Source organism: Delphinapterus leucas, chromosome 1 (genome assembly GCF_059928025.1).
Source record: "Delphinapterus leucas isolate spDelLeu-1000000601 "Yukka" chromosome 1, BTC_Dleu_Yukka2, whole genome shotgun sequence".
Taxonomy (NCBI): Eukaryota; Metazoa; Chordata; class Mammalia; order Artiodactyla; family Monodontidae; genus Delphinapterus; species Delphinapterus leucas.
Window position 1 is genome coordinate 92807603 of NC_143129.1, and position 26858 is coordinate 92834460.

Consider the following 26858-nt stretch of genomic DNA (forward strand, 5'->3'; position numbering starts at 1 on the left):
CCATATCAACAAACCCACAGCAAACATCATTCTCAAAGGTGAAAAACTGAAAGCATTTCCTCTAAGATCAGGAACAAGACAAGGATGTCCACTCTCACCACTATTATTGAACGTAGTTTTGGAAGTCCTAGCCACAGCAATCAAAGAAGAAAAAGAAATAAAAGGAATCCAAACTGGAAATGAAGAAGTAAAACTGTCACTGTTTGCAGATGACATGATGCTATACATAGAGAATCCTAAAGATGCTACCAGAAAACTACTAGAGCTAATCAATGAATTTGGTAAAGTTGCAGGATACAAAATTAGTGCACAGAAATCACTTGCATTCCTATATACTAATGATGAAAAATCTGAAAGAGAAATTAAGGAAACACTCACATTTACCATTGCAACAAAAAGAATAAAATACCTAGGAATAAACCTACTTAGGGAGACAAAAGACCTTTATCCAGAAAACTATAACACACTGATTAAAGAAATTAAAGATGATACCAACAGATGGAGAGATATACCATGTTCTTGGATTGGAAGAATCAATATTGTGAAAATGACTAACTACCCAAAGCAATCTACAGATTCAATACAATCTGTATCAAATTACCAATGGCATTTTTTATGGAACTAGAACAAAAAAATCTTTAAATTTGTATGGAGACACAAAGGACCCCGAATAGCCAAAGCAGTCTTGAGGGAATAAAATGGAGTGGGAGGAATCAGACTCCTTGACTTCAGACTATACTACAAAGCTACAGTAATCAAGACAATATGGAGCAGGATAGAAAGCCCAGAGACAAACCCACACACGTATGGTCACCTTATCTTTGATAAAGGAGACAAGAATGTACAGTGGAGAAAAGACAGCCTCTTCAATAAGTGGTGCTGGGAAAACTGACCAGCTACATGTAAAAGAATGAAATTAGAATACTCCCTAACACCATACAGAAAAATGAACTCAAAATGGACTCAAGACCTAAATGTAAGACCAGATACTATAAAACTCTTAGAGGAAAACATAGGAAGAACACTGTTTGACATAAATCTCAGCAATATCTTTTTTGATCCACCTCCTAGAGTAATGGAAACAAAAACAAAATAAACAACTGGGACCTAATGAAACTTCAAACCTTTTGCACAGCAAAGGAAACCATAAAGAAGACGAAAAGACAACCCTCAGAATGGGAGAAAATATTTGTGAATGAATCAACAGACAAAGGATTAATCTCCAAAATATATAAACAGCTCATGCAGCTCAATATTAATGAATCAAACAATGCAATGCAAAAATGGGCAGAAGAGCTAAATAGACATTTCTCCAAAGAAGACATACAGATGGCCAAGAAGCACATGAAAAGCTGCTCAACATCACTAATTATTAGAGATATGCAAATCAAAACTTCAATGAGGTATCACCTCACACCAGTTAGAATGGGCATCATCAGAAAATCTACAAACAAAAAATGCTGGAGAGGGTGTGGAGAAAAGGGAACCCTCTTGTATTGTTGGTGGGAATGTAAATTGATACAGCCACTATGGAGAACAGTATGGAGGTTCCTTAAACAACTACAAATAGAATTAACATTAATTCAGCTATCCCATTACTGGGCATACACCCAGAGAAATCCATAATTCAAAAAGACACATGCACCCCAATGTTAATTGCAGCACTATTTACAATAGCCAGGTCATGGAAGCAGCCTAAATGCCCATTGACAGATGAATGGATAAAGAAGATGTGGTACATATATACAATGGAATATTACTCAGCCATAAAAAGGAACGAAATTGGGTCATTTGTTGAGACGTGGATGGATCTAGAGACTTTCATACAGAGTGAAGTAAGTCAGAAAGAGAAAAACATATATCGTATATTAACGCATGTATGTGGAACATAGAAAAATGGTACAGATGAACCAGTTTGCAGGGCAGAAGTTGAGACACAGATGTAGAGAACAAACGTATGGACACCAAACGGGGTAAACTGTGGAGGGGGGTGGGGATGGTGGTGTGATGTATTGGACGATTGAGATTGACATATATGCACTGATGTGTATAAAATTGATGACTAATATAACCTGCTGTATAAAAAAATAAATTAAATTAAATTTAAAAATTAAAAAAAGAAATCAATGATTTACATATATGTCAGGATTCATTTTATGTATTATATATAATTTATATAACACATATATAATATATATAAAATACATGAACATGAATCACTGACATTTACCTTCTTAGACATGTACACAGACACACATATACCCTAATACCCCAAAGACCTTTACAAATAAACGCACTCACTTCCGGTTCTTTTAATCAAATCCAGGGGTTGTGGTAGAGAAGAAATTGAAACTGGAATATTTGTTTTTTCTTCACCAACTCCGACCAACTCTTTTATCTCTAACTGCATGTTCTGCCTTGCCTTTCTATCTCTGTTCTCCCTCCTTTGATAAGTTTAGAGAAGAGTAAGCAAAGGTAAGACAAAGGAAGATGAGATTGTCCTGGGGCAGCAGGAAGGAGGTTCTGAGTGTTCATACCCCTTTGTTCATAAGAGAGGAGATAGAATTAAAGCTGCCAAGAGGAGGAACATTACCCCTTATATTGATGAGCAGGGTAACAAAAGTGCCAAACTTTTACCATGGCGGGGTGGTCACAGAGGGCCCAATAATTTTCCTGGCATAACTTTTAAGAAGGAGATGATAAAGCTAACCATAATCAACCCTATTACCACTAATGCAAGTGTGTGAGAAGTGGGTAGCCTCAGTCTCTCAGACCTTGACGATTCATTGGTGACCAAAAGGGGACTTGATGGTTCCTGTAGGTGCACTTGCCAATAAAGTCCTGGCCTCAGGACCACGTCTGCATGCTTGTTGGAGGCTGCTGGCACTCCATAAGCGTAACTGAAGACAAAGCTCTCTCTGCTTAGAGAGTTCTTTTTTGAGATTATGACAAAATTTATTTTTATTCCATGGAAATAGAAGGAAATCTACATGTTATTGATTATCTACAATGTGCTAGCTTTTTAACATATGTTATTCCATTTAATTCTTATAATAAGCCTAGAGGCTGGATTACATGAAGAACACATGATGAATGTATGCTCAACAAATGGAAGTGTTATTATTATGAAATATGTATTATAATTTTCATTTTCCAATAAGGAAATTGATGCTAAGAGAGGTTAATTTACTTTTGGAGGACATATAGTAAATGGTGTACTAGTATTTGGTTTACAGGTCTGAATAATTCCAAACTTATCCTCTATTCACCACACCTTAACAGACTCCCAGTTTGTAAGAACACTTGTCATTCCAAGATCCCCTTGTATAGGGTTCAGTTGGCTTCCTCTTTTGGAAAACAATATGGCTGTATATAACAGGAATTGTGTAAATATGTATACTCTTTAGCCTCCAATTTCAATTCTTGGGTATTTTTGGAAAGACAATATGATCAAAGCATTTATGTATTAAGGTATTTCTCAGAGTCTTGCTTATGATTGTAAAACATCACAAGAATGAATAATGGTGTATTAAATTGTATTTTGTAAACATGAAAAAGTATTTTAAATCATTAAAAATAAGTATAAAGATTAAGCAGAAACATGAGAAATGTTTATTTGTCATCCAAAGTGAAAACAAAGATAAAAAAAAGGATAGAGATGGTTTTTATGCTGTGATGGTGACCTTGTAAATAATGATGGTGGGTGCATGAAGACTGTGATTAACATGCAAAAGTGATGCGTTATTTTAGAGTGGTATGATGATGTTTTTCTTTATATTTTCTTTTTACAAAGGTATTGCATAATGCTTTCAATAATTTTATAGTGTTTTAAGAGACTTTGTGCTAGGTTGATAGATGACACTCATAAACTTCACAAGTGAAGTTTCTGAAAGCCAATGGATTTGACAGATGGTGCCATGGTTTGGGGTCTTGGCTTAGATGACTTCTTGGGAAACTTCTAAAGTGAGGGTTTATACCTTCTGATCTCCAAGCTCAAGTCTCTGCTGGGGCTTTAGACACCAGGTAATTAGAGAAACACCTTGAACCAAAAAAACTATACTTCCATACACATTGGTTCACTTACTGATTCTCTAGGAAGCAGAGGCACAAGGCATGATTCCTGCTGTGGGGATTTAAATTTATTTTTGCAGAGAAAAATTAAAAATTCTAGTAAGGATGACCATATGCTTTACTTCCCAACCTGGGATACTTTTTTTTCCCTTCTCTAAAATCAACTTTATTGAGGTATAGTTTACATACCATGAACTTTACTCATTTTAACAATACAATTTTACAATTTCACTCATATTGCAATTCAAAGATTTTTGCAAAATTTACAGACCTGTCACCACAAATCAATTTTAGAACATTTTCATCATCCTAGAAAGATCTCTCAGGGAACTTTCCTGATGGTCCAATGCGTAAGACTCCATGCTTCCACTGCAGGGGGCGTGGGTTTGATCCCTGGTCGGGGAACTGAGATCCCACATCCTGCGCAGTGTGGCCAAAAAAAAAATCCCTCAAACAACCCATTTGCAGTCACTCCCCATTCCTCCTCAGCCCCAGGCAACACTAGTCTGCTTTCTGTGTCTACAAATTTGTCTCTTCAGATACTCATATGCTTGGAATTGTAGTATTCATGTTGTAAGTGTATCAGTACTGGGACATTTTTGAGTGAATAATAGTACAACCCTATAGAGTCCACAGAAACATGGGATGGATGGTCATCCTATTTAGAGTAGGCCAGAGCCCATGAACCATTTCACCTAGGCATAGGACATTACAATTTAAATGATGTACCATGAGAGTCAGTACGTTGAACATCAAGACAACTTATGGCTTCTAACATTCAATAATTTCTCATCTGAGAGTTTGAGATGGGCTTTTGAGGTAAATTATTGAACAAAACCCTAGAAAATATGCACTTTTCCATCTGTCAGTATGTTATATACAAAATTACTGCCTTGCTATGGTGAACTTGAGACTAATTCATTTTGCCTATGAAGAAACAGCTATTGCTGTATAACCCAGCAAAGAAACTAAATACCAAATATTTCAAGACTATATATTTTCTCCAGTCTATCTAGTGAAAGGAATAAAACTAGCATTCTTTTCACTTTGAGCAAAGAATCCTGTGGTAATCTGCAACTCTGCTCTAATCTTTGGTGAAAAGTGTCTTCCTACCTCTAATCTGGATTGATTTGGATTTAAGAAAAGAAGACTTTTCTAATTTTGTATGTTTAGGGTATTGATCCCTCTACTATTCTAGTGAAGAGTTCACTTTAGACTTATCTGAATGTGGAATCAGTATGTTGTTTTCTTTCCAGAGATTACCATTGATAAAAAGATGATTCAAATTATAATAAACTAAAAGATCTAGATGAATAAGTTGTAGGGAAACATGAACTAATCAAATTGACATAAAAAGAGGTAGAAAACTTAAACAGACCAATAACATTGGAAGATGTTGAAAGTGCTATTAAAAATTATCCCCAAAGATACCAGGCCCAGACACTCCTCAAACATTTAAGAAAGAATTAAGAACTTCCAGAGCCTAAAAAAATCTTTTCAATTTATTTACATTTCAACTAAACCTGATAGAGATAAAGAATAAGCACATATGTATTGAGCATCTATTATTTCCCAGGATTCTGCTAGGCCCTGGGGATCAGAAGCAAATAAAATATATAAATTTCTTTTCTTCATAGCTTTTCTAATCCATCAGAATAAATCATATACCTATATGGGAAAGCTCAACATTATAAATTTGTCATTTTTCACATAGTAATTTCTAAATGTATCACAATGTAAAAATCCCAGAGCTGCGCGTGTGTGTGTTTTAATTGGAAAAACTGATTATCGAGAAAAATACACTACTGAAAGTGGTCAAGAAAATATTTCTTTAAAAATTTGGAATACGGCTTCCAAATTGCCTTTCAGTGATTCTTGACTCCTTGTCTTCATGCCCTTGTATCATCCCCTCCCACACTGATAAGACTGGCCTGTGTAACCAATAAGGACACTGTGGATACGTTGGAGTGGGACTTCCGTCATGCTCTTTCTTGGTTCATTTACCCTGGGAGAATCAGCTGATGTTCCCCCAGCCCTAAAGAGAGGCCCACAAGGAGGTACTGAGACCTCCTGCCAACAGCCAGCACCAGCTTGCCAGCCGTGTGAGTGAGTCATTTTAGGAGTGGATCCTTCAGACGCAGTCAAGCCTTCAGTAACTGCTCCAGTCAACATCTTGACTGCAACCTGCAGTCCTCATCAGAGAACCCAATCCAGAGCCACTCAGCCAAAGCTGCTCCTGAATTATAGACTCTATACGAAATAATACATATTTCTTATTGTTTTAAGTGGCTAAGTTTGGAGATAATTTGTTATACAGCAATAGATAAGGAATAGAGTCAGGAATAGCTTGGTTGTTGATATTTGTCCATGAGATTGCCCAACACCAGAAGTGTTGAAGAAGAGACATCCATTTATTCAACCAACTTGTACCAAGTGCCTAGTCTGTGTCAACTTCCAGGGATCCAAAGATGAACTCGAGAAGACTTAAAGGAGGCTAGATACACTGAAGAAATTCTTGGCTCAACCTGAGGACCTGCTTTAAGGCCAAGGCTGGCAGCTGCCCCTCCACCTGTGCCAACTCTTAACTGCCCGGTTGGCTTAGGGCCAGTTTTGAGAGATGTGGCTGCTGGCAGTGGCAAATCTATGGCCTCGGGGCATCAGGTGAGCTAAAACAAGCCCTGACCTCTGTAACTCCTGCCCGCCTTGTAGCACTGACTACTCTCCCAGGCACACCTCTCCCTCCTTCCCCCACACCTCTAAACCTCATCTGTTTTTCCTAAGGAGTCAAGCTCTAGCAAAAATAGGACACAATGTTCCTTGTACCCTAATACCACCATCCCTCCAAGGATGAGGAGGAGGGGGCGGAGATACAAGGTCCATGTTTCTCTGTCAGCAGCTGCTTTCTTTCCATCTCTCCCCTGGGCTGGAATAAGGGGGGAGAGCTGGCAGCTGCAGCATCCTATGTCTGCCCCTGTCCTTTCCCTTCGGAACTATGACAGTAAAATCACTAGGGGACAAGGGGGAGAAGATGAGCAGGGCTAATCCTTTCCTGAACCAGGTTCCTTCCAGGACCCTTGCCACTGGCCTTAAATGGTCCTATAGGAGGAAAATTACATGCCTTAAATGAATACTCAATATCGCAAACAACTGCCCCCTGCAATGTGTTTTCCTGGTTCTGGGCCCTTACCTTGGGACCCTCACTCCAGCATTGTGCCCTTCATTCCTTCCCTGGGCTTCCACATCCCCAGGGAGACTTGGCCTCAGTGCTAAGCTAAGGCTTCCATTTGTAAGCAGTTCTTTCAAAGTAGCCAGGCCTGGGCTAGTGAGGGAACTCTCCTGGGATTCTCTTCCCCTTAGATTCTCATGAATCTGGGATGAAATGGGATGGGTGGAGATATGAATGTGACAGCCTCGGGCATCTGTGATCATAAGGTGGCAGCTGTGCTGTTATCTGAATGATAAAATGGGTCTCCTCTTTACATAAGGACTGCGCCAAGAGGCTGCCCAAGGTGGACAGTGTGTAGGCATGGTGGGGAGGATGCTGCTCTGGGCTTGTGAGTCTCCTACCCTTTTTGCCCTTCTTCCTTCCCACAGGTCATGGGGTGTCCCTGGGAATGGGGAGGAGGGCAGGCTTCTGTTTCAGTGAGGCTTCTACATGCTGCCCTCCCCCTCCCCCGCCCCAATGCCTTGGGCTCTGAAAGGCCACTGATAAATCCAAAGGCCTTTGGGCCCTTGACATCCTGGAAGTCTCCTGGGTAGGAGCAGGTCATAACTGGGAAGCCCATTTGAGGACTCCTTGTTTTTGTATTTTGTTTCTTTGTTTGTTTCAGGCTTGGCTCTTCTGCTGCAGGTACAGCTAGGTAAGGAGTAACACAGCCTCCTGTCTACACTCCAGTTTTCCTGATCATTACTCCTTTTTCCCTCCTTCCTTCCAACTCTGCATTTCCTTCTCCTTTCGTGACGTCAGGACTAGAACCCCAGTGTGGGTTGGGGCGCAGGCTGCTGTGGTCCCAGCAGCAGTCAGCATCCCAGACTGATCCTGATCCACTGCCTCCTTAGGCTCCAACAATGGCTGCCCTTGCCCTGTTGAGATGCCTTCTGGGTCCAAGCCAGCTACATCCCTCACAACTACACGGTCCGCTGGGCCATAGCAGCTCTGGCCCTACTGTGGAGCTGCACTGCAGAGAAAGAGTAGCCAGAGCGGGTGCTCTACTGAGGCTGGGGCACGCACTGGGGCAGTGGTGGGAAACCGGTCTGAGTCCCAGGCAGTTTCAATCTGCTTCCTCCACCTTGTTTTGAGGATAAGCAAGTGTGTGTACACTCTTCAAGAGTGGAGTCTAGGCTTCTTATAGCTCCTTGCCAGTCCCATTAGTTTTCAAAGCACCTAAGGGGACTTATCCTCCTGGTGTTGGACCCCAGGGCTGGGACGTCCAATATGTGGCCCACCAGGGAGGATCTCTGAGCCCACATAATCCTCCTCCTCTTCTGTGTCCCTTCCCAGGGTTGCAGGTCCTGACCTGATCACTTCCCTTCCCTTCCTACCCGATTACATGTGGATCTTTCTTACAGCTTTGGTTGTATAAAAGTCATTCTGCCAGTCTCCAGTTTGTTTTCAGTGAGAATTGCTCCACATGTAGATGTGTTTTTGATATGTTCATGGTGGGAGGTGAGCTCCACGTCCTCTCACTCCGTCATATTGATCTCCCCTCTGAGGGTGTATAAACATGTGTTTATAGACTATAAAACTGCTGACTATGGCAGAGGAGCTAAATTTTCTAGATATTAAGGCACCTTCAAATACAGGATTCAGAAAATATTTAATAGCATATTCTTTGTGGTGTCAGAAGTGCCTCATTAAATGTATTCACAGATTGTAAATCACATCTTAATTTGGGAACAGTAAATATAGAAAACAAACATCATAGAATCAAAGAAATATAGTTATCTAAACCACTGCCCTTGAAAGATCTCACTACAAAAGAAAATGTACATGTACCTTTGATCTTATGAATAAGTAGAAAAATACTATTCAATGGGTATACCAAAGAAAAAAAAGTTTAAATTAAAAATATTCATCCATTAATTAACATTAACATTTTTGAATTCATCTTAACTGTAAAAATACAACAGGGGTTATTATAAAATGCAAATTAAAAATTAATATTAGAATGGTGTGGGGAGGATTCCTGGATCTGTGATGTTAATACAGACAAACTCTCTGCCTAGATTCACCACCATGGTCTCCACAGCTGTCAAAAGCAAAATCTTCATCTGTCCTGTCATTGACTTCCTTTGTCAACATGGATTTGATGGCATTGACTTGGATATAGAATATCCAGGGATATAGAATATCCCAGGGAATATCCCTCCCACCTGAGGACAAACAGTGATTTACCATCTTGATTAAGGTGGGAATGAAGCACTAGCTCTGTGTCTTCTTGTAGAGAGGCTGGTACCTTAGTAGATTTTCTGTAAGAGTTGCATTTCCTGGGGATAGCAAAGGATGCTGCCCTCGGAAGTACACTAGTGAAGGTGTTTGTGGTTTGCAGGCAACAGAAACAGACTAGCTAACTCAAGCCAAAAGAGGATTTATTGATAGGATACTGGTATCTGAAGGAACCCAAGGAGGACATTCTTGAGTTGAGGAGGTGGAACCATTTGTTTTTTCATTTGTTCAGTAAGTATTTATTAAGCATCTACTGTGATCCAGACATTGTGCTTTTCACTAGAGATAGAGCAGTGAACAAGACAAGCATGATCCCTGCTCTTGTGGGGTTACAGCATAGTGGAGGATACAGAGGGGGAAAAAAAAAAGAAAAGAAAGAAAAATAAAATGAAAAAGAAAAAATCAAATAATTGCAAATGGTGATAATAGCAGTGATAGCCAAATAGGATGGTCGGGACAGGGGGCCTTCTCAGAGGAAGTGATATTTAAGCTGCAATATGAAGAGTTAAAAGGAGCCAGGCATACAAAAGATAGGAAGAACAATTTTATAAGGAAGTGGTAACAGCATTAGGAAAGGACTGAAGGCAGAAAAGAGGCATGGCTATTAAAAATTGAGACACTAGATCTTTAAAAGGGAGAGTGAAGTCACAGCAGGCAAGATAGCTCCTAGACTCTCTGCCAGGAGTTCCTGGGCTTTTTCTTTAGAATTGTCATAAAGTGTGACTTGGATTCAAGGACTGTTAGTGTCCTTGTACCTCTTTGGTCCAAGTTACACCTTGCCAGAACCTATCCCTATATTTCAGGGGTTATTTCCAGAAATAAGGGCATTGCTATAAGCTGGAGAGCAGCCCCAAATGTACATACTATTGGACAGAGATAATGAAGACGACCGCAAAAATTCACCCTTTGTTCTCTCCAGGAAATGCTACAGGCTTTTGAAGAAGAAGCTAAGGAAACAGGATACCCAAGACTACTGATCACAGCAGCTGTATCTGCTGGCAAAGGGACCATTGACACAGGATATGAAATTGCGGAGGTTGGGAAGTGAGTGTGATGAACTTCCCAGGGCCCCCAAATCCTAGAGCAGAGATTTGTAAACTTTTTGGTGGAGAGCATCCCAAGTAGTTATGTAAACATAATGTTGAGAAAGCTGGTACCTTCAATTGCCAAAGAAGTTTGGGGAATTAATGGCTCCGGGATAAAGAGCTGACTCCTTTAAATTGCCACTATGATGGGTGTTGGGGAAAAGAGGAACAAGATTCAAGACCTTGGCAAATCCTTATATGCAATAGAAATTCTCATTAGCAGTTCCTTTTGGAAAAGGTTGTAAAATCAGGAAAACTATTATTGACAAAGCTACTCATTTGTGCTTACCATGGCCCTGGAGATGTGTATTTCTAAAACACACTCTTCTAACAACATGTCTTTCCCTCTTCTCTGGGTTTGCCCTTAATCTTTCAAGGAAGTAAAGGAGACTTTCTGTCTAGCCCTATGAGAGTCACAGAAGATAATCTGCTCCCTGGAGACACCAAGGAAGCCACATTAGTGGGGCCATATGGACATCTACTTGACATCATGAATTTCCACAGCTACCATTTCTTGCTCTTAAATTGTCTATAAGAAAATGCTCCCAGGATCTTGATGGCTCAAAATCTCTTGTTCCAGGCTCCTTGATCCCATCAGTGTGATGACCTATGATTTCCATGGTGTCTGGGGCACATATACAGGACACAACATTTTCCTGCATGTAGGAAACAAGGATGGAGGTGACATGTGTAAGGTGACATGCAACTGTGTAAGAAAGAAAAGACTCAAATCATATGCAGAAGGGAGATGGGGAAGGGATTGGGAGTCTTGGTTGTTGGAAAACAGGGTTTCTCTTTGGGGGACAATTAGCTAGACTTTGTTGATCATATGGAACAAACACTGGTGAGGAATAATGTCTGTGTCGCCTTCTGCAGGAATATGCCGTGAAGCCCTGGAGAGACAGTGGGGTCCCTTCGGAGAAGCTCATCATGGGTTTCCCCACCTATGGGAGGACTTTCCGGCTCAGCACTTCTGACATCTGTCTGTGCCCAGTCTCTGGAGCAGGGTCATCTGGTCCTTACACAGGTGAGGCTGGCTTCTGGGCTTACTATGAGGTAACTAACACAGCTAATTCAGAGTAAAATGCCCTGGGGAAAATTCTTCCACTCTCCAAGTCATCTTGCTACCCTTCTGCTCTTGAGATCCTATATCCATCCCGGCTTTCACAGATCTGACAGCTCTGAGCATAGCAGCCTGTGGAAAGGCAAGTTGATGGCTGTGTAATACTTTTCACTTAAAAAAATCAATCTGAGTTTCCTTTTTGGGTTTTGAAGTATATGTCACCATCTTTCCCACAGCCCAAAGCAACACTGAATTTTAGTACGTCCGTGTAAATAGGTGGAGGAGGATTTCAACAGACTAGCCTGGGGATGGCAAATATTTTGATCTCCCTGCCAATCTGAATTGATTGATTTTACTCAGATTCTATGCTGAAAATCCAGAGAATGATTAGCAGTGTTTGCCAAAGACTAGAGTGTTTGTGGAAGAATGATCTCAGCACATATGGTCATGCTTACCATTTCTCAACCTCTGGGTACAGAATTAGAATTTCACTTGTTTGTAGCCTGTTTTCATAGAAATTTGTGTTCATTTTATGAAACAAAATCACTTTTGAGAGAAATATGTGAAATTAATGTAGATATTTCACAATGTCCCCTTTTCCATCCCCCTCCCATTTCTTACTATTTTTCTCCCATTTAAGTCCTTTTTCTTCCAATACATGACATAATCTGTGACGTGTTCAATGTTGCCTTCTTCATTCCCCGCATAGATCTGCATATTCCTAAATAAAGCCACAAATGCCTGGACTGAAGACCAAAAAGTCCTATATGCTTATAAAAACACTGAATGGTTTGGTTATGACAATATTGAGAGCTATGGATATAAGGCATGAACAGTGTAAAAAAATTACAATTCTAGCTTTGAATCTTAAGCTCATCAGGAGCCCATTTCACTAAGATCTATGGTTTCAAAGTTTTAAATATGCACAAAGTGGGATAGACACCAGGCAATGTCTAGATAAGTACTTCGAATGTGGCTCCTATGAGGTCTGACCTTGACACACCTACAGTAACTTGTGAGACTTCAGGGCATCATTACAACTGGGAGTGGAGGACAGATACAATCCACTAGCCTCCCTGGGGAGTCCTTCTCATACTTCAGCCAGGCCCAAGGAGCCAGTAGATGAGTTTATTTTGATTCCTGCTGTATCCCCAGTGCTTGCCACTACCTGATCCATGGTAGGAACTCAATATGATGATGACTGACAGACTAAATAGATGATGTAATGGGAAAGGAGGATTTTTAATTTATATATATATTTATTTATTTGGCTGCGTGTGGTCTTAGTGGTGGCAGGCAGGTTCCTTATTTGCAGCTCCAGGGCTCCTTAGTTGCAGCTCACCGGCTCCCTAGTTGCGGCACGTGGGCTCCTCAGTTGTGGCAGGCAAACTCTTAGTTGTGGCATGTATGTGGGATCTATTTTCCTGACCAGGGATCGAACCCAGGCTCCCTGCATTGGGAGTGCAGAGTCCTATCCACTGTGCCACCAGGGAAGTCCCTGAAAGGGGCGATTTTTGACTCTGTGAGTTTTACATGAATATGGGAAAGGCAATCAAATCAGGACATTCCCACTCCATGCCAGGGAACTCAGACACTTGGAAGAGCTCCTTTTCAGTTATTGTATTCTTCAACTCTGTTTGGTTGTTCTTTATTTCTAACTCTTTGTTAGAAACTTCTTGTAACTTCTCACTCTGTGCATCCATTCTTTTCTCAAGTTCTTGGATCATCTTTACAATCATTACTTTGAACTCTTTCTCAGGTAGATTGGCTCTCTCCACTTCACTTTGCTGTTCTTCTGGGGTTTTATCTTGTTCTTTCATCTGAAAATATTCCTCTGCCACCTCATTTTGTCTAAACTTCTATTTGTATTTTTATGTATGTGGAAGGTTAGTTATATTTCTCAGCCTTGGAGAAGTGGCCCTCTGTAGGGGATGTCTTATGTATCCCAGGAGTACACTCCCCTCTCATCTCCCAAGGACCAGGGACCAGCTGGTCCCAGGGTAGGTTCTGAACTGGGTTTGAAGACTCTGTTCCACAGGCTGCAGGACTGTAGTTTCCTTGTTTCTGGTGTCTGCCCCCTGGTGGGTGAGGCTGGTCTAGAGGTTTGTGCAGGCTTCCTGGTGGGAGGGGTCAGTACCTGCCCACTGGTGGGTGGAGCTGGGAGTCTTGGCCCTCCGGTGGGTAAGGCCATGTCAAGGGGCATGTCTAGAGGTCGCTGTGGGCTCAGGAAGTCTTTTGACAGCCTGTCTGCTGATGGGTGGGGCTGTATCCCCATCCAGTTTGTTGTTTGGCCTGAGGCGTCCCAGCACTGGAGCCTAGAGGCTGTTGGATGGGGCCAGGTCTTGGTGCTAATGACCCAAGCAAGATGTCAGCCTCCAGCAAGAGTTCATGCAGATGAACACTCCCCAATATTTTCACCACCAGGGTCTATGTCCCCAGGATGAGCTGCCCCCACCCCCCCAGGAGAACCTCAAATACCAGCAGGTAGGTCATGCCCAGGCTCCTATGAAGTTACTGCCTTTGCTCTGAGACCTGGTGTGTGTGAGATTTTGTGTGCACCTTTTAAGTGAGGTCTCTGTTTCCCCCAGTCCTGTGGAGCTCCTGCAATTAAGCCCCACTGGCCTTCAAAGCCAAACGCTCTGGGGGCTCTTCTTGATGCCGGACCTGCAGGCTGGGAGTCTGATGTGTGGTTCAGAACTCTTACACCTGTGGAAGAACTTCTGTGATATTATTCTTCAGTTTGTGGGTCACCCACCCAGGGTGTATGGGATTTGATTATATCATGAGTGTGCCCCTCCTACTGTCTTGTGGTTACTTCTTTATGTCTTTGGATGTAGAACATTTTTTGGTAGTTTCCAGTCTTTTTTTATCGATGGTTGTTCAGCAGTTAGTTGTGGTTTTGGTGTGCTTATGAGAAGAGGTGAGCTCAAGGTCCTTCTACTCTGCCATCTTGTCCAGGAATTGGAAGAGCTCCTAAAACATTATTTATTCTGCCTTAAGAATCCTCTACATACAGCAAGCCCAAATACAAGGTCAAGCAAGCCATCCAAATCTGTGATATGTGTAGACCAACAGTCTCCTATCACCAGGGATACTGGTAGAAAACATAAAACTCGTGCCTGGGAATTAGAGCTAAAGGGCAGGGACCCACAAGTATTTCAGTAAAGTGAAGCCACCCCACTGAGCACTCAGTAGAAACCCCCCTGACCAATCTACATGTATATGCAACAAACCAGCACATGGAGAGAGAGCCCTCTGAACTAGTCTTTATGCTGTTATATAGTAGTTATGAGCCCCTTGCCCCTCCCTGTGCCCCATGCTGGCAGACAGGCAGGCCAGAGCAATGCAGAAGGACAAAAGCAGCTCTGTCCTCAATCCTGGAGGGTCTGTGGTCAGGAGAAACACGTGAAGGTAGTCACAGCTTTTCAGTTGTAATACAGGCTTAGGTAGGCCACACGGTTCCGATGCTTTCTAAAGTCTTTGTCTGTGGGCAGCTGCAATGGAAGAATGCTGTCTAGGTTAATATTAGAATGAGAACCCTCTGCCTCTGGTCTTCTTGGCTGTGCAAAATAGAACTGTATGTTAGAGCTGTTGTGGCCTAGCTGAATCCCAACCCATAGAAGCCTAGCCTTAGTGAGTCTCTCAACATTGCTATGTACATCTACTCTTTGTCATCTTACTCTAGGATATATCATAGGAATTATTTTCTCTTGATAAATACCCAAGTATAGCTGGTAAATTTCTTGAAAACAAAGATTATGTGTTTAATTCTTGAATGTTACCCATCGGCCCTATCACAATTATGTTAATTCATTTGGCATTTAATAAATACTTGTAGAATTAATCCAAAGTTCCACTAGGGGAAAAAAGGGCACTTCTGGAATTATGATAGCTGACACGGATTGAGCATTTATTATGTTATAGGTATGGTGCTAAACACTTTTCTACGATCTCTCAATCTTCACAACTTTATCAGATTGAGTCTATTATTACATCCATTTTAAAGACAAGCAAACTGAGACTTAGAAAAGTTAGAGGACACACAGCAAGCAAATATAAAAGTTAGAAGACACACAGCAAGCAAATATGGAATTCGTATTTGAACCCACTCAGTCTGTCCCTGGTATCCATGTTCTTGCCAGAATGATCTACAGCCGTTTGTAGATCAAGTGTTGTAATGGAAAGAGCAGTGGCTTAGGAGTCACAGCTACAAGCTGCTTAATCCGTCTGAGCTTCAGTTTACTCCTCAATCATAGAGGTTAGTTATCTTGGACTACCATAAAAGATTGTTTGAGGTTTAAGTAAGAAAATGTGACTTTTGTTCAGCACACACAACTTTAAAAGTCAAGTGAAATTGTGTAACTCTCCAAAAAGATCCCCATATCCATATACACACAAAATTGTGCAAGTAATTTCAGGGGAACCAGGACTTCTTGAAGCTTATTCACAGACTCCTGGTTAAGAATCACTGATACATGTGGAAGTATTAAATACAGGGCTCCACAGAAGTCCAATTTTGTTACCTCAGCTTTCAGGGTTCTTTTCTGTAGACATGGAACCTGGGCCCAGTCTGGAGATCCAAATTTCATTGGCCAGGTGATTTTTTTGGGTGCCTTTATCTCTGGGTTATATGTGTCAGGGCTAGAAATAAAAATATAAAATATTATGTTGAATGAGTTAGTGACCATATACAAACCTCATCAGTACCACATGTGCACCTGAGCTAGTCCTCACTCCTTTGGAAAAGGCAACAGACTGATTAGATCTTAATGTCAGGCAAGCATAGTGTTCCTTTGCCTGTTAGTGTATTTCTAAATAGGTGTTAGTGTTCAAGATTTCTAGTCTTGACATGCAGTGAGGGTAAAAATGGACTCCAGTTTAAAATATTTCTGAACCTCAGTATTCTTAGCTGAGAGACCAAAAGATCCCAGGAATGGTGGATGATAAAAGAGATCTTCCACAGTGATGCTTAAGTTCTGCCCATGATGTGAAATTTCCTGACAATGGGATATTTTGTATTGCCTTTGTTCATAACACTTTGTCTTTTGGTGTAGACTCTTTGCTGTGGAAATAACACATAGGGTGGTCATGGGAATCAAGATTTAACACTTCTACTCCTTTACTGAAACCTTGAGAGAGTTACACTCACTCTGATCCTTGGAATGCTCACCAGTAAAAGAAAGACTTTGACCCTGTGCCCTACAATTCCGCATACTCTGAATGGCTTCCTAAAGCACTTAGAACGCATTCCTTGGTCTACTAGGCTTATATACTCTAGCCCCTCCTCCTCCTCTGTTCTCATTTCCTCCTTGCCCCACTACACTGTAGCCATACTAGCCTTTTTTCTTTTTTCCTCACACCAAATTCTTCCCAGTTTACAGCCTTTGTACTTGCAGCTCCTCCTGCCTGGGAAGCTCTAGGCCTAGGTCTTCACAGGGCCATTTTAGTCTTATCACCGTGATTTCAGATCAGGTGTCATTTCCATAGAAAGACCTATCTTGACAGTCCTTGCCAAAATATATTCCAGCCATCACTCCATATCATATCATCTTGTTTGGCTTTATTAAGCCCATCACTAGGTCACTATACTTCCTGGTGTGCTCATGACAGCCCTAGCTTATGGCTATAGTCTTGGTATAATTATTAATAAGATCCTCTTTCACTCTCGGAAGTGACACACTAGCTAATAAATTATATGGTCACTCTCCTTATTACCACTGATACTTTCTCGTTTATTTGCTTCTCACCTGTCTGGACTCTAGAGTGTAAGCTCCAAGAAATCAGGAGCCTTGCATGGTGGGTTTAGTGCAAAATCTTCAGAGCCTACAAAACTGCTTGGCCATTTATAAATATTTATTGAATGAATCACTATCCTTTATAATAATTTTGTAATTCTAGAGATCTGGAAGGCAAGAGGTTGAATCTTTAAAGATAGATAGTTTCTTATTTAGAGGGCATAGTTGGGATGTAACCCCTTTTTGTACTTCCTTTCCTATTGCTCTTTGTTGAAGTGCACCAGAAAGAGGGACACTTACCCAGGATAACAAGCGTCCTTAGAGTATGTCCTAAATCGAGGCAACAAGGCATTAAATGGAGCAAAATTTTGTTTGTGTGTTTGCTCCTGAGGACCGACTGTTTGGTACATGCCTGGATAAGGTGTCATATCCTATTTCCAAGAAAAAGATCAATAGTTTAGAGGGTAATATATATACATGTAAAGCCTTCTAAGTAGAATAAACAAAATCATCCTCTCCCTGTTCATGTTATCAGCTATGATTGAACCACCTCAAGCTATAGAAATAGACCTACAATAAGTAGAAAACCAAGATAATGGTATGGTTCAGCTACCCAAATGTACTTAATGCTTAGGTTGTAGAAATAAACCTATGGTGGGTAGAGAGCCAAGGTAACTATTGCAGCTACTACCCCCACCATCCCACCATCCCACTCAGAGATTCTTTTAGAGCCAGTATCCCTCTCGAGCTTAAGCATCAAGAAAATGTCCAACGAGAGATTAGGAGCCTATACTGAAGACTTGAAGTCCAATCACACAAAAGGGTGAAGAAGTTGGAATTTGTTTTTTAACTGACAAGATAATATGGTGCATATAAACAAAGCTTCTGGTACTTTAACATCAGGTATCTCAGGACTGAAGCCCTGCCTTGGTACCATTCCTTCTGAGAATTATTTTCCACTCTCCCAGGACACTCACACATACACATTTGCAATGTTAATATCTAAGCTTTTCATATAGGCTTCTTAGTAGCTTTCGTCTAAATGACTTTTTTTTCTTGAATTTCAGGGCATGTCCTTTAGGTAACCTCTAGCTTTGCTCCCCAATGCAAATACATGCAGCATCATGGATCACACTAAAATCTAAGTACATTCAGCCATTTCTAACCTTGCTGATTGGCTTAAACCTCACAGCTGTTCTGGCTCCAAAAACATATCCTTTTATACTGGTCGGGATCTTAGAGAGGTTGTATGCCAAGCCATACCTCTTCCGGTAGTATATAGAAAACAAAGAAAAAACATACATAGAGAACATTATAGTTATTAAAACAGAATGAACTTAGAGTATTCCTGAATCTTCTCTGCCAAAGTTGCTCTTTCTTTCTTGATTCCTCTGCATCAAGACCATACAAGCAATTACATAAGTAACACAGGCAACTCTACAAAGGAATGTGGCTGGATAGGTAGAGTGAATGACATTTCTATGCATTCCAGTGAATCCAGTTTTCTAAGGCCCACAGAGCTGAATCTGCTCTCATGCAATTGTCAGTCTGATTATATGATTTCATAAACTGACCCACCAGCACAGCCACAGTCCAGGTTTGGACTAAGGGGAGCTATTGATTCCTTTGTAGGTGGGAATGGTGTGGGAACTATACTGGGGGCTGCATAAGGCCAAGGCTTGCATTTGGTGGGGATTCAAAGGGAAACAATGCAAGCAATGCAATTTCTGATATTGGCACTGACAGCTGGTTGCAGAGGACCAGGTCACTTTCTCATGTTGGGACCCTGAAGGTCACAAATCTCACAGGGCTTTTCTTCCAGGAAACTCAAGCACCCTTAGATAGTCTGGGAACTGAGACCTACTTAAAGGAAAGTAAATACTCACATCTTCTGCTATGTAACATCCAGGCCCTCTGTGGGGCGCTCCCCTAAGAGGGAGAAACTTGTTCCCCAACAAGTTTGGGGGGTGGAAGTAAGGAAAGAGCTTCCTCTGTTGACATGTTCCAAAGGAGCAGTTAACCAGCATCTCTGGAGAGCAAGAAAGAGGAGAAACTCCACATGAGGGAAGGCCCCATGGTCTAAGTGAGAGCTTGGGGGCAGGTGGGGTGTGGGGAGGGGGAGCAGAGACCTGGGCAGACAGAACTCTGAACAAAACAGTGACCAATCCAAGGAGGGGGGTGAACAAATTTCCCTCCTTTCCCCCTCTTTCCCAGTCTCCCCACTCTTCCTCCTGCCTCTACTCTTGACTCATCCCTCCTCACCTGCTTTGTTGAAGCACATTGTGCCAGTGCCACTAGGACCAGCGTTTGTGTATTGCGTTGCCTAGGAAACAGAAGCTGGCCGGCAGCTCCAGCTTTGTTGCTCCTTGAGGGGAGTGGCTCCTAGTACACATGCGCGGCAAGCGGAGCTGCCCCGGAGCTGTCCCGGAGCCACGTTGGGTGGGAACCTGCACTTTCAGGGCCAGGAGCCCAGGAGAGTGTGAACTAGCAAAAACAAAGTGACTGTATGTGTACCAAGGATATGAGGGACATAAAAAGGCTGAGGAATTACTTCAGGCTGAGGGATATTTATGAAACATGAAAATCTAATGCAACACGTATTCCTGAATGAGATAAGAAAGATGTGCTGTTGTGACAATTGCCAAATTTGAATAGGGTCTGTGGATTTAATGATAGTGTTTATCAGTGTTGATTTTCACGTTGGTAGGGGTGTATGGTCATAATGTTTGAGAGAATCTCTGGGAGAGTAACAGTAGAGTTTTTAGGATGGTTGGGGAACCATATCAGAAAAATTATCTATACGTGGGGCGGGGGCGGGGGCGGGGGGGAGAGAGAGAGAAGTAACATTTAACAGTAAGAAATAGAACCTAATTTTAAAAATGGGTAAAAATTGGGTTGGGCACCTCAGAGAAAAGAATGTCCAATCTGTACTACCTGTATCTTTCCGTTTCTTCCCATTTTGCTTTCTTTGTTTTGAATGTCAGGCTCAGCAATGGAGACTCTGGAATTTAAAAAAAAAAACATCATTTGGGTGTTGGCAGACATTGCATGGAAGGTAAAAGTGGGACATTAAAGGTTGAGCCTCTCTGGCAGTTGAGCTTGAACACTACTTACTCAGGACAGCTATGTGAAGAGTTTTTGAACTTAGCCAGTCACTGAGAAGACACTGAATTATTCAACATATTTTTTATGACTCTGTAAGACATTTATTCAAATTGTTCAACAAATATTTATTAGTGTCCAAATAACAGAGAAGATTTAACCATACTGGACTGTGTGCTACGCAGATCATTGCGGAGATTCATCTTTGTCTCCTAAGAACTTATTTTGCAATGTTTTCTTACTGGAAGCAGGATAATGGATTTTACTAGCCATTCCATCTTTCTCTGTCTTTTTCTAGAAGCTTTCCCCACCTAATTTTCTGGACTGTTAGTAGGACATCAGTAATGCCAGAATAAAGTCAAATGGCTTGAGAGTTAGTTAAACCTTCTGAAGATGCAGACTTTGCTTTTATAGGAATAACTTAATTTGTTAGTTTATTGACAATGGACTACTTGAATCCTAGAAGTGAATTGCTGTCTTGGCATAATCCAAGCTTGTTTTCCTCACCCTCTTCCCCACTCCCAACAGGTGCTGTTGAATTGTGGGAGCTGGATGAGAATGAGACACTCATTGTCAGCAAGTTCTGCAAGTATAAGCATTATGACCTCATGTCTACAGTCAGTGTGCTGAGCTCTGGCACACAAGCTGTCAGTGGTAGGAAAGACTTCTGGTGAGTCCCTGCTCCCATTGAGCCTCTAGGCCTCCTTTGTGTGTCTTTAGTGTCATACTGGCCTCAAAAACAGGCTGTATCAGATGTCCAGTAGACAAAGACATAGGATGTGTCTGTTAAAGGAATTTCTTTTTTGAACACATGTTTTTATGTAGACAGTGTAGGTCAACATTAAGTTTCTGTTTCCTTTTGCTTCTTAGCATCAAGGTTTTGGACTTTGCTCAGCAAATGGTTCTGAATTCATACCGAGGTGAGTGCATGCTCTTTCTTTTTCAGTCCTAGCCTTGGCTGTTTTGTTTTTAGATGGTACTAGGAATCCACCTGGGAGAGGCTTTCCTTGGCCAGAGTCAAAGGTGAAGGTGCCAGATGCCCAGTCACTTTGACACAAGTGACATAATTGTTTTCTTCCCACTAAAGTTCTGCTGACCCCATTTCATGCAGAGGGTCCCAAGAGGAAGGGCTGATTCCTGGGTGGGTCATTTACATTTCCTGGATGGGTGAACAAAGGGGCCAGAGTTGTTATCTTCATGCTTTGTTTTGAAACTTGCCCGTGACTCACGTCTGGAAAGGGCAAGAGGCTGATGGGTAGATGTAGGTTGTGAGGGTCAAGGATGAGGACAGGACTGCCTTAGCAGGGCTTGGGACACTGAATAAAGGTGCTCCTGGGATTGCGAGTGACTTCACCTGGGAAGCTTCGGCTCAGAGCTGGGCTCGGAGTCTCGTTCCAGACCCCTCTTCTCCCCTTTGCAGGCTGCAGTGCCTCTGGCTATCTTCCCACCTCCCTGGCTTGGCATCCTCAGCAGAGTGAAGTCTTTGTCTTTGGTAAGGCAGCATGTCGAACTGTGTGTTGACTCTGGGAAGGGGAGGATGAGCCAGAGAGCTGACCCCATAATTCGAGACTCTGGCTGCTCTGTCTCATCAGCACGCTTGGGCGCAAGGTGAATTATATTAATGGGGGTGCAGGGAGGTGGGGTGACCCAAAAGTGGTTTTAGTTTAGCTTTGGAGAACATGGTGATTTTTGTCCTAGTAGATTTGATTCCTGACTGTTTGCTGTGGCTCTTGTATTCATGGCTAGAAGTCAGTGGGCTGCAAAGCAAGTGGATTGCTACATAGGGAATATGGTTGTCTAGTAGGGACAGTTGTGTTAACATGGTGATATGGCTGGGTATATGGTGACATAGTTTGTGATAACAATTATGTCATCCATTAATTTAATTTCCACAACCCCCAAATGACCAGTTATTCCTACTTTACCAAAGTGGAAACTGATGCTCAGAGTGGTTAACTTGTTCATGATGGAGGGCATTCAAATCCAGATCTGGCTGAGTCCAAAGCCCTTGCTTGTAACCTCTGTGATGTACTCTCTCTTTCCTTCAGGTGATGAGAATGGGACTGTGTCCCTTGTGGACACCAAGAGTGCAAGCTGTGCCCTCAGCTCAGCTGTACACTCCCAGTGTGTCACTGGGCTGGTGTTCTCCCCGCACAGGTTCTGTTCTTTGTCATCAAGGGCCTGGTGGGTATGAATAGGAAGAATGAGGGGGGATCCTTGTGTTGATGTGGCATTAGCTGATTGGGTATCTCCTTAAAGCAGGCACTGTTGTAGCTGAGGTTTTGGAATGTGAAAGATCTCTTAAGACTGTTGTCCATTTTTGGGGTTGTATGGTCTCTGACTGCAAATGGCTAAAATATGGTCTTGTTCCTGCTTGACATCCAAAATGATTAATATTGTGGGCTTGTAGGGCTGTGTGGTTGGAAAGCCTGTGTTTCTGGCTTTTTGCCAAAGCTACAGGGAGGGACCAAATGGGATGGCTAGTTGCCAGGATGGCTTTCAACCCTGGCTTCCCTCCATTTCCTTTATCTTTCCTTGGAACTTGTACTGTAGACTTGAGTGGTAGCCAGACTTTAACGCACAGTGGGGATCAAGCCACCTTCTCTGATCATTTTAGAATGGGCTTTGGGGATTGCTCAGTCAGGTTTTGTCTTGAGACCCATGGGCTTTACCTTTCTCAACCTTCTTCTTCTCTCTTAATGCTCCCCTCCTGGTCTCTGTTAGTGAAGACTGCTCCCTTGCTGTGCTTGACTCAGGCTTTTCTGAGCTGTAAGTGTGATGTAGAACCCTGTGATCAGGAATTAGGGAGGGGAGCAGCAAATCGCTGGGTCCTTTTTCTCTTCTGAAAAATATTGTCTCTTTCAAGGGGACTGGGTGATTGAAGCAAGCAAACTGTTGACTGTCTCCCTGTTCTGGGGGGCTGACTCAAAACCAGCTCTGTCCCTGGTAGAGGAGGAATGTGGTGGTGGGTGTGAATTCTAAGTCTGACATTCCAGGGGTCAGTGCTGTCCAGAAGTGTGCTTTCCATGTTGCAGCTGCACCCTGAGTCAGCTCCCCAGAGCCAGCTCTGCCCACCAGTACACCTACAGCAGCTGTTGCTAAGCTTCACTTTCAGCCAGCTTGGAGGCTAGTCCCACCTACCAGCACACCCACAACTGTCATAGAACCACCACAATGGGAAGGCCCATGCAGGGTACACCTCTAGAGTGCCTGGCTTTGGTGACCAGAAGTGATTGCTCTCTGGTCCCCATAGGAATTATTCTACATAAAGCCACTCCTTCAAGACTGGGAGATGTAGGTGATCTATCTAATATATAGAAACAAACAGAGAGTTAGAAAAAATGAGGAGACACAGGAATATATTCCAACGAAAGAACAAGACTAAACCTCAAAAAAATAATTGAACAAAATGGAGATATGTAATCTACTGATAAGGAGTTCAAAGTAATGGTCATAGAGTAATGATCATAGAGTATGAAAGGGTGAACACAGTGAGAATTTCAACAAAGAGATAGAAAATATATAAAAGAACAAATCGGGAAGAATACAATAACTGAAGTAAAAAATACACTAGATGGAATCAACATCAGATTAGATGACAGAGAAGAAGAGATCAGTAATCTGAAAGACATAGCAGTGGAAACCATACAATTGGAACAGCCAAAAGAAAAAAATAATTTTTAAAATGAGGAGAGTTTAGCAAACTTTGGGAACAACATTACATTGTAGTAACTTTCATATTATAGGAGTCTGAGAAGGAGGAGTGAGGGAAAGGGACAGAAAACTTACTTGAAGAAATAATAGCAGAAAACTTCCCTAACCTGGTGAAGAAAACAGACATCCAAGACCAGGAAGCACAAAGAGTCCCAAGCAAGATGAACTAGAAGAGACCCACACCAAGACATAATTAAAATGTCTAAAAGTTAAAGATAAAATAAATCTTAAAAGAAGCAAGAGAAAAATCAACTAGTTACAGACAAGAGAACCCCATAAGACTATCAGCTGATTTTTCAGCAGGAAGTTTACAGGCCAGCAGGGAGTGGCACGATGTATTAAAGGTGCTGAAAGAAAAAAAAAAGCAAGACTGCTCTACCTAGCAAAGTTATCATTCATAACTGAGGGAGAGAAAAGAGTTTCCCAGATAAGCAACTGTAAAAGAAGTTCATCACCAGTAAATTGGCCCTGTAAGGAATGTTAAGGGATTTCTTCAAATGGAAAAGAAAAGGCCACAACTAGATACAAAAAAATTATGAAAGAAAACTCTCACTGGTAAATGGAAACATAAAGTAAAAGGCAGTGGATCAAGCACCTATAGCTAGTATGAAGGCTAAAGGACAAAAGTAGTAAAATAATCTACATCTAAAATGATTAGTTAAGGGTATGCAAAATAAAAATATGTAAAATATGACACCAAAACTATGATACTCCCACAAAAACAGACACATAGCTCAATGGACCAGAATAGAGAGCTGAGAAATAAATCCATGCTCATATGGTCAATTAAGCTATGACAAAGGAGGCAAGAATACAGAACGGGGGATAAAAGAGAGTCTCCTCAATAAATAGTGTTGGGAATATTGCATAGCTATATGTGAAAGAATGAATCGGGCCACACTATCTTACAGCATATACAAAGCTGAGTTCAAATTGGTTTCAAACACTTGAATGTAAGAATGTAAGACCTGAAACCATAAAACTCCTAGAAGAAAGCATAGGCAGTCAGATCTTTGACTTAGATCTTAGCAATATTGTTTTGGATCTGCCTCCTCAGGCAAGGACAACAAAATGGCAGGGAGGAAGAAAGAAAGGAAGAAAGAAAAAAGGAAAGAAAGAAAGAAAGAAAGAAAGAAAGAAAGAAAGAAAGAAAGAAAGAAAGAAAGAAAAGAGAGAAAGAAAGAAAGAAAGAAAAATGGACCTATAGCAAATTAAAAAGCTTTTGCAAGGAGAAATAAACCAGCAACAAAACAGAAAGGCAACCTACGGAATGGGAGAAGACACTTGCAAATCATATATTCAATAAAGGGGTTAATATCTAGAAAAATAAAGCAGTCATATAACTTAATATCAAAAACCCCAAACAACTTGATTAAAAATGAACAGAAGACCTGAAATACATTTTTCCAAATGTAAATAAATAAATAAATAAATAAATATGGCCACCAGACACCTGAAAAAATGCTCAACATCACTAATCATCAGGAAAATGCAAATCAAAACTACAATGAAATAACACCTCACACCTATCAGAATGACTATTATCAAAAACCAAAACATAAACAGGACAGCTACATGTAAAAGAATGAAATCAGAACACTCCCTAACACCATACACAAAAATAAACTAAAAATGGACTAAAGACCTAAATATAAGGCCAGACACTATAAAAGTCTTAGAGGAAAACATAGGCAGAACACTCTATGACATAAATCACAGCAAGATCCCTTTTGACCCACCTCCTAGAGAAATGGAAACAAAAACAAAAATAAACAAATGGAACCTAATGAAACTTAAAAGCTTTTGCACACCAAAGGAAAGCATAAACAAGACAAAAAGACAACCCTCAGAATGGGAGAAAGTATTTGCAAACAAAGCAACTGACAAAGGATTAATCTCCAAAATTTACAAGCAGCTCATGCAGCTCAATATCAAAAAAACAAACAACTCAATCCAAAAATGGGCAGAAGACCTAAACAGACATTTCTCCAAAGAAGATATACAGATTGCCAACAAACACATGAAAGAATGCTCAACATCATTACGTCATTAATCATTAGAGAAATGGAAATCAAAACTACAATGAGATATCATCTCACACCAGTCGGAATGGCCATCATCAAAAAATCAACAAACAATAAATGCTTGATTGTTTGTTTAGTTAGTTTGTTTAGTTTAGTTAGGGAACCCTCTCACACTGTTGGTGGGAATGTAAATTGATACAGCCACTATGGAGAACAGTACAGAGGTTCCTTAAAAAACTAAAGACAGAACTACCATACAACCCAGCAATCCCACTACTGGGCATATACCCCGAGAAAACCATAATGCAAAGAGTCATGTGCCACAATGTTCATTGCAGCTCTATTTACAATAGCCAGGACATGGAAGCAACCTAAGTGCCCATCATCGGATGAATGGATAAAGAAGATGTGGCACATATATACAACGAAATTTTACTCAACCATAAAAAGAAACGAAATTGAGTTATTTGTAGTGAGGTGGATGGAACTAGAGTCTGTCCTACAGAGTGAAGTAAGTCAGAAAGAGAAAAACAAATACCGTATGCTAACACATATATATGGAATCTAAAAAATAAATAAATAAAAGTGGTCATGAAGAACCTAGGGGCAAGACGGGAA

General features: G+C 41.3%; 2 protein-coding genes across 6 annotated transcripts in view; one reads left to right on the forward strand and one right to left on the reverse strand.

Moving 5' to 3' along the window:
* The first annotated feature begins 10436 nt into the window (after positions 1–10436).
* Positions 10437–26858, forward strand: part of LOC149750684 (acidic mammalian chitinase-like) — a 33066-nt gene continuing 16644 nt past the window's right edge. For 3 of the 5 annotated variants that reach the window (XR_016394470.1, XR_016394469.1, XR_016394472.1), the window contains exons 1-3: positions 21056–21172; positions 21373–21422; positions 21923–21994. Coding sequence is in view for 1 of the 5 variants with exons in the window: in XM_089918050.1 (XP_089774176.1) it covers positions 10440–10561; positions 11183–11312; positions 11479–11658; positions 12375–12491 (549 nt within the window). In the remaining 4 variants the exon portion in view is untranslated. Of the gene's footprint in view, positions 10562–11182; positions 11313–11478; positions 11659–12374; positions 12492–21055; positions 21173–21372; positions 21423–21922; positions 21995–26858 lie in introns of those variants that run through there. The other 2 variants (XM_089918050.1, XR_016394471.1) reach the window with 2 other exon arrangements.
* Positions 15091–19770, reverse strand: LOC111179912 (ciliary microtubule-associated protein 3-like). The gene is made up of 6 exons (XM_022583837.2): positions 19663–19770; positions 19287–19429; positions 18567–18665; positions 17701–17831; positions 16189–16306; positions 15091–15159 (listed from the first exon to the last, which is right to left on the reverse strand). The coding sequence occupies exons 1-6, from the start codon at positions 19679–19681 to the stop codon at positions 15091–15093; spliced, it is 579 nt and encodes a 192-aa protein (XP_022439545.1). The 5' UTR covers positions 19682–19770.